This window comes from Cupressus sempervirens, chromosome 4 (assembly GCF_028749045.1).
Source record: "Cupressus sempervirens isolate cs-2001-9-10 chromosome 4, ASM2874904v1, whole genome shotgun sequence".
NCBI lineage: Eukaryota > Viridiplantae > Streptophyta > Pinopsida > Cupressales > Cupressaceae > Cupressus > Cupressus sempervirens.
Genome location: NC_143121.1, coordinates 126,657,973 through 126,666,014, shown reverse-complemented (window position 1 = coordinate 126,666,014; position 8,042 = coordinate 126,657,973). Strand labels below are relative to the sequence as shown.

The following is an 8,042-nucleotide window of genomic DNA, read 5'->3' as shown; positions in this document are numbered from 1 at the left end:
AAGACCAACTCTAAAATAAGAATACAATTAATTATCATCTTTATACCTATTTTTATTTATTTTTAATTTTAAATACATAAACATAATTGCACGTACCAATTTAAAATTCTTAGTTATATTAGAATTTTTATTTTCTAAAATTATTTGTTACATTATTTAGTTTTTATTAGCTTTTATTCTTTTAAAAGACAAAATAAATCAAAATTGTATGAGTTAGTATTCTATTAGATTTCAATTAAATACTATTCTTATTTTTCAAAAAATAAAATAAAATCGTTCAAGAACTTAAAATTTTAAATTCTTGAAATGATTAAGTGTAGTGTCACATCATCTTTAATGCTATTTTCAATGATATTAATTGCACAATCAATACTAAAAGTTAGAGCTTTAAATTTTTCTTCATTTTTTTATTTCAAAAAATAATTTTCTCCCTTACTATTTTTAGCGTAACCCAATAAGATTTCAGTAAAATAGCTTTTTTCCATTTCAAAGAATAATAAAAATGTCCATACTTTATTAAAAACTTAGAACCTAAAGTAAGGGCGAGGGCCCTAGCTCGGTTGGCTAAATCTTCCATGTTGCAGGAGGTTGGTCACGGGTTCTAGTCTCCCCCGTCCTCATGGTACCGATGGGCATGTCGAGCCAGCGCTACCGGTCACGTTAAAAAGTTTACCAGGCGCACTGCAGTTTAAAGGGGAGCCGTGGGGAGCCGTGTTGCACCGATTCCTGCAGTCTAAAAAAATTTTTTAAAAAAAACTTAGAACCTAAAGTAATTCTTGAATTGTAATTCTTGAAACTAACATATTTTATAATTTTTTATTGCATCTAATAGATGCATTAGTATTACTATCTATGGCTGATCTAAAAATAGATTGTTATAATTAATATTGATTAGACATTCTTTTTTGTCCAAAGATGTGAAGTAGAAGACAAAAATGATTATTATTATTATTTTTTAAATCTAATCAACTTGTGACAAATGTGAAAAAAGATAAAGTTATAATTAATGCATTCATTAATGCATGATAGAGTTGTTAGAAAATATATGTTATTTTGTTGAAGAAAAATAAATTTTCTTCTTACCAAAAATAATATGATCCAATAAAATGAATGAAAAATGTAATTTTAAAATAATGAAAAATTAAAAAAAGATTAAACATTTGAAATTTCTCTTGATCTTTTAAATTATATGAATTGATTGGCAAATTGAATTGAAAAGTTGAATTGAATGAATATAGTAGTATCCTGTCATTTTGGTAAGCACTAAAAATAAGTCAAAATTGGATGTAATCACTCATTGCAAAAAATGATGGGCTATCCATTTCAAAAAAAAGGTTTTTTACCGAGTAGTTTGCCTAGGTGACTTGCAACTTAAGGGTAAGCTTCCTATGAAATCCTAGGCTTCATAGATGACTTTCTAGATGAGAATGTATAAAAAAAATTCTCTGTGATGAGTTTGAAATCAAGTTGATGCTCGAACAAGATGGTCAGAGGTCTATATAAGTTGGGGAAAGCATCACAAGCATGAAATTGGTAAGAGAATGTATAACTCAAGCCTTTATGGGTTATGCATTAGATTAACATACTATCGTATGATTGTCATGTCACCTTATGCAACTTTCAATACTTACAAGTAAACCAAAATATATGAAAAATCTTATTCTTACAAGTCTTCTTAAATCCTCTATAATGTATTTACTTACACCTAACAAAATGAAATATCAATTAACTTAAATACATCCTAGAAATAAACAAGTATTATTGATTTGTGTAAAGTAAATAATTCTTCGAAAAAATGGAGACAAAAGAGAGTAGCTATATCCTTATGGTGCTAAATAACTATTGCAATATGTTGGCTTTTGGGTGATGATTATTAGTTTTGAGTTGTACTTGAGTGGAGATGACCACCATTGAGTAAATATTAAGGTGGTGTGTTTCTAAAAGCATCACAACTATAATTCTACTAAATATACATGTGGAGAATGCATGTCTTTGTTTGATATCAAATTAAGAAGAAAGTGGTATTAGTGAACACCTTTTGATACTTGTAAGTGGTATTGGGTAAACACTTGTATAAGAATTAATATTACAAAGCTTTTTCACTGCTCATAATTGTTTTTCACAATATAAAAGAAAATAATATTATATATATGTATATATTAATTAATATTACAAAGCTTCTTCACACCACAATTGTTTTTCATAGCAGAAAAGAGCATATATACACACACACACAATGTGAAGAAGCTTTGTAACATATTAGTTATGATATACATATATGTTACAAAGCTTCTTCACACCGCATAATTATTTTTCATAATATATCTTTTGATTAAGTTGAAAGAAGGCCAAAGTTTCTAAGTGCATAAAACAATCTTCAAGCCTTCTTTCAACTTTATAAGCATAATAATTAATATGTTACAAAGCTTCTTCACACAGCATAATTGTTTTTCATAATATATCTTTTTATAAAGTTGAAAAAGGGCTTAAAGATTAATTTTTATACACCTAGATCACAATTTATGTCTTTTGAAATAGAAATTAACAATGACCAATTATTTAGAAATAGGTACACGTTTTGGAATATACAAAAATCAACAAAAAAAACACATTCTGTATCGTATCGACTTTTACAAAAACAAGGTAAATCGAATGCTAGAGTAACATACCTAAAGATAAGTACCCAAAAAAATGCACTGTTCTCATCTATATATAGAAAAGAGTTATACTTCAAATGAAAATATTGAAGACACCGCGCACAGCGTTTTTTTTTCCACCATGGCAAGTGCGAGTTTATATGGCTCTGATCACGATGACAAATCACTGAAGCTTGAGATACGTCCAGGGTTCAATATCCCTACAGTACATGGATGGACTAACCGAATGTTCTTCGGTAAGAAGAATATGTACTGATTGACAAGGATGAACTCCCTCTAGGTTCAAACTTTCACACAGTCGTCCTCCATTCAACATCAACCGTTCATTATCTTGGTGGGAGCGTTAAAAGACTATTGAGATTTAGACCTGATACGAACAGCTTGTGAAATGGGCTAACAAATTCTGCTGTATTCTTTAACTTTTTTCCACAGAAGTCATATTCGAGAAGAAAAAAGAAAAAGATTTGGAATCCTATTCTCGACAGCATCGGTTAAATTTTTCTAAGCTTGGTAGGAAGATATAACATAGTTTAACATACGATAGATTCTTCACGACATTGACACGGCAATTCACAGAATATTATGAGTGGGAAGCATAAAAAACCCCTGATGATAAGTATTGCTCTGCAGCTATATTCCAAACTTGGAGATCATGGCATCTGTAATGGGGTTTGAAAATAACATTTGGGTTTTCATATACATTCATATTGTGCCTCATTCTGTAAAGCAATTAAAGGCAATTCACAACATCTTATGAACAGCAGCATGGTATACGCCTCCTTCTGCAGCTATATTCCAAACTTGGAAATCATGGAATCTATAATTGGGTCTGAAAATAACATTTAGGGTTTCATATACATGAATGTTGTGCCTCGTTCTCTAAAGCAATACAAAGCATGCTTTTCTTGTCGGCGAAAGGGAATAAAGCATCTAGTAGCTGCATTCATAGTACTACAATAGTCTCGGCTCTCCATATGGTCTATAAATCTCATTGTTGAAGCCTATACGCAAATGTCATCGAGTAAGCATTGAATTCCTTAAAGTTGTTAGCACACAAGTTAAACCATTGAATTCCTTGAAGTTGTTAGCTGCTTTGGGGTTACAGCAAATAGGCTACGTCGAAGCTACTGGGTACACACATAGGTGAGACTGCTTTATATCTTTTATAAAGTTGTGGTGATTTCCCCTGCAATTGGGGTTTTATCATTTATAAGCTAGGAAGAATTCTTCTCCAGTTGGTCATTGGATTTCAACTTTCACAGTAGGTTGTTAAAAGTAAAACTAAATATTGACCTGTTAAATCAAGGTTGGATTGATTTCTTGCAACGTCAGAGTTTGAATAAAAGAGTAGTGTGATTTGTTTTGCAATTGTGTCTTTGGCATTTGGGTGAGGCTCTCTGTGATTGATTTTCTTCTCAGCTTATGGGGTTTTGATTAGCAGAGTTGGACGATTTTTTTTGTGACGATACATTCAAATTTAAGTATTTTCTTGAAATATTCAAGACTAAATGATGGATCACAGAGTCTCCGTGATTGATTTTCTTCTCAGCTAATGGGGTTTTGATTAGCAGCGTTGGGCAATTTTTCTTGTAACAATAAATATTCAACACTAAATGATGGATCACAGAATGTGATCCAAAACATTGATGCCAAATAAACACATACAATCGAACCCAGAAAAAGAATTGCTTCACTAAATGAAGGGTTAGGAAATGTCTCTTCTTATCTATTGGGCTTTTAACGCTGGTAGTTTTGGAGAGCTTTTCTTGTGGCTAAACAATCAAAATTTATATTCTTGAGGAGATAATTCTTCTACTTAGGTGCGGCTACTTTATATCCTTTGCTCTACAACCACCTAGAAAGCTAGATAATTTCTCAACAAAGTGTATTGAAGAACCCAAACAAGCTTGGACTATTGTTGTAGTCATAAACTTCACCGGAACTAGAATTAATTGCGAAGAAAGCTTTCTCTTAAGAAAACTGCAAACAGTAACTGTATAATTAGTAAAGTATGTATCCTCAAGGTGGTTTCAGGAACCATTATTCAATACATGTGAACAACCATTCATGCTACTGTCTGAATTTGAATACCATCTTGTTTATCATCTCTTTCATTAGTAATAGTACTACTCACCCTCATGAATCTTGCTTCTATAACCTTGTTATCATGTAAATGCACTACACTACAGATTGGAACTTTGAATGGCTTTGTCTATTTTGGATGATGCACACCCTTTCCATATGCTTCTTGTAAACATGTAGCTATATTGGTATCTTTTCTCTTTTTCCTCTTGTAATGATGCTTCTTTAAAAACATTTTAAACAAAAAAGTAGAATATAATTTTGTCCTGTAGCATATGATATTGTAGCTTCTCTTTGTTATTCTCTTTATGCCTGAATGCTTTATTGCTTGAAGCCCTCTTTTCCATCACTGCTTCAGTATTGAAACTACTATACTTTTGATCATGTTGACTGTAGCTCTATTATAGCTATGATTCTAAACGATATTGATGAATACCTGTAGTTGTAAGTAAATATTGGTCTGTTAAAGCAGGGCTGGTTGGTTTCTTCTGCAATTTTAGACTTAAAGGATTACACTAATTTGTTTTGCAATTGAATGTTGACATTTATGTGAAGCTTTAAGCGATTATTTTTCTTCTTAGGTATTGGGTTTTGATCTTTACCAAGGTTGGACAATTTTCCCTGCAATTCAAACTTTCAAATTTAAACTTTTATTTCAAATATTTGATTTTAAATGAAGGCTTAAGTGATGCCTCGCAGGCTTATGTATTGAGTATTCACTTTTGGCAGGCTTGAAGAGTTGTTTCTGCGGCCAAACAACCAAAGTTTATTTTCTTTGAGGTGACAATTCTTCTACTTAGGTCTTTATATCCTGTACTTTGCTCCACAACCACCTAGAAAGTTGGATAATTTCTCCACATAGTGCATTCAGGAGTCCAAACAAGCTTGGACTATTGTTTTAGTCATAAACTTAAGCAGCATCGAGTTGGGAGGAGGTTTACTCTTAATCAAACTGCAAACAGAAATTGTAGAATCAGCTAAGCATGTATCCCCAAGGTGGTTTTAGGAACCCCTATTCAATTTATGGGATTGGAGATAGGAGCCAGACTGGTAGGCAACCATCTCGGACTAGTATTCCCATATCTCAGCCCGAGCCTCAACCTCAACCTCAAAGTCAGCAGCAACAAGTTCCGAAGCCCGAGCCTCAACCTCAACCTCAGCAACAAGTACCCAAGCCTGAGGTGAAGAAAGAGGACCCTCCAAAACCCAGCCAGCCAGCAAGACAACTCTCGAAACCTGAACCCAAGCAATATCAGCAAAAGGGTACTGCTACAGAGCCTAAAAGAGAGTCACCTATACCTCCTCCTTCCACAGCCGCTGTGAAACAGCCCCCTCCTCCTCCTGCTACAACTGCTGTCAAACAGCCCCCTCCTCCTGCTCCTCCTAAGCCAGTTAACTTGTCTCCTCCTGACAGCAACAAAAAGGAGGATTTGAGCATAGTTCCTGCAGACCAAGTTAAGGCAATTGTTAAGGCATCAAACCCTGAACCAGATAAATCTGTTCAACAAGGCATAAGAGAAGACATAACGAGTCTGACTCGCAGGCTCGCCGAGCTCCATGCACAACATAAGCTCCTGAACGCAGACCAGAAGCAGAAAGGGCAAGCTGAGATGGGTGTTGGTGTGATCACTCTGGCAGGAGAAAACAGAGGAGCCACCATGGAATTGGGGCCTGATTCCAGAAGAAGTGATAACTTCAGCTTTCAAGGGAAAGGACACAAGGTGGGTCAGGATGAAAAGAATGAAGAGAAGGAAGATGCAAAAGGAAAAGGAAGTCCTCACTCTTCCAAGGCAAGCCCTGTGAAAGCATATGTTAATAGCAATGTTCAGGCTGCCAACAATTCCATTCTGTATAACAGCACTTGTCCCCACAGAGACCCCGGTGTTCGTTTGTCTCTTTCCAACAATCCTGTCAATGCCAAAGAAATTAAATCAAAGGAATCTCGTCCAAAAGCTACCAAGAATCCTGCTGCTTGAAGAAGTTCATTTTGATAATAAAACCCAGAATCAACCTATTAGTGTATGTCCAGAAGCAACTAATACTGTAGGCAGGATTGGTCTACAATGATTATCAATAAAGTGAAATTATTCACAGCAGTGTTGTGTGTGTGAAGGGACATCATGTGAATGAAAGGCAATTCACATATTGTCTCTGATATTTGTTGCATTGTTGGCACTTTGTGAGCTCATTTGAAGTAGAATTTCCAAAGATACAAAATTTGCATCAGTGTAATCATTGTTAATATTTTGCATTCGAACTTCTTACATTCTATTCTCTTTTCACACTCTCCAGTCTAAGTTGATTTAATGGATTGATTTTTTTCATGCAAAGTTTATGAATCTTCAGCTGTTTGTACCAGCGTATAGCACAATGTGTTTTCGTTACTTATTTTTATCAACTAAAAATTTACTAGCTCTAGATTCTATTCTTAAATAAATAATAATTTTTATAATATAACTGTCCTGTCAGAGAGTGCCCACTTTTTATTTTGTTGTGTGCATTAATTTTCTATCGGTACAGAGGACAACATCAGTTGACACGAACAGAGTTGACAGTGAAAGATTATTTTGAGAATTCACATAAACTGGTACACAAAAAATGAATTTCAATAATTGAATTAGGAGTCTTGATTTTTACCGTTGTGCTCTGTGTGGTAAACTAGGAGTCTTCTAATTTTTACCATTTCATTTTTAGCATTGGTGGCCAAAGTTGACAATGTCAAATCAGCCAATAATCTCAAAATATAAAATGAAATTGCTATTAGAAAATTTAAATGCTTTAGCCATCAGTGTTAAATAATGTGATGGCACTATTAAAATAAACAATCATACTATAATTTTTTTATCATTTATAGAATTTGAAATTCCAAACAGAAGTCTTAAATAAATATTTTAGATAAAGGTAATTAATAGATTGAGAGGTATAATATTTCAATTTTATCAATAAGATATCTCTAAGCTAACAGTGCCAATAGTTCCTCTATCATTGCACTCTTAAATTTGTCTTCCATCAAATCCCTTTGGTTCATAAGTGCACTCCAATTTTCTTTCCTCTTTTAATATACTCTCCCTACTTGTATTATACATGTTCTTTTCTAACAAGTGTTAAGGTTGTAGTTTCAGTTGGATTGGATTGGCCTACAGATAATTCTTTTATCTAGACAAATACTCTTATATCTACTTTTATATGTATATATTATTACTAATATATTATCTAATGATGATTAATCATAGAGACATGTCTCCTCCTCCTCTCATATTTATATGTCATTCAAATCTACATTTAGAACACACAGAAATAATG

General features: G+C 33.4%; 1 protein-coding gene and 1 long non-coding RNA gene across 2 annotated transcripts; one reads left to right on the top strand and one right to left on the bottom strand.

Moving 5' to 3' along the window:
• Positions 1 to 379: 379 nt before the first annotated feature.
• Positions 380 to 3,518, bottom strand: LOC149560259 (uncharacterized). The gene is made up of 2 exons (XR_016363668.1): positions 2,670 to 3,518; positions 380 to 733 (listed from the first exon to the last, which is right to left on the bottom strand). It is a non-coding gene; the product is annotated as an uncharacterized LOC149560259 (long non-coding RNA).
• Positions 3,519 to 3,670: 152 nt separating this feature from the next.
• Positions 3,671 to 6,835, top strand: LOC149560258 (uncharacterized). The gene is made up of 2 exons (XM_089824571.1): positions 3,671 to 3,800; positions 5,469 to 6,835. The coding sequence occupies exon 2, from the start codon at positions 5,723 to 5,725 to the stop codon at positions 6,713 to 6,715; it is 993 nt and encodes a 330-aa protein (XP_089680697.1). The 5' UTR covers positions 3,671 to 3,800; positions 5,469 to 5,722; the 3' UTR covers positions 6,716 to 6,835.
• Positions 6,836 to 8,042: the final 1,207 nt, after the last annotated feature.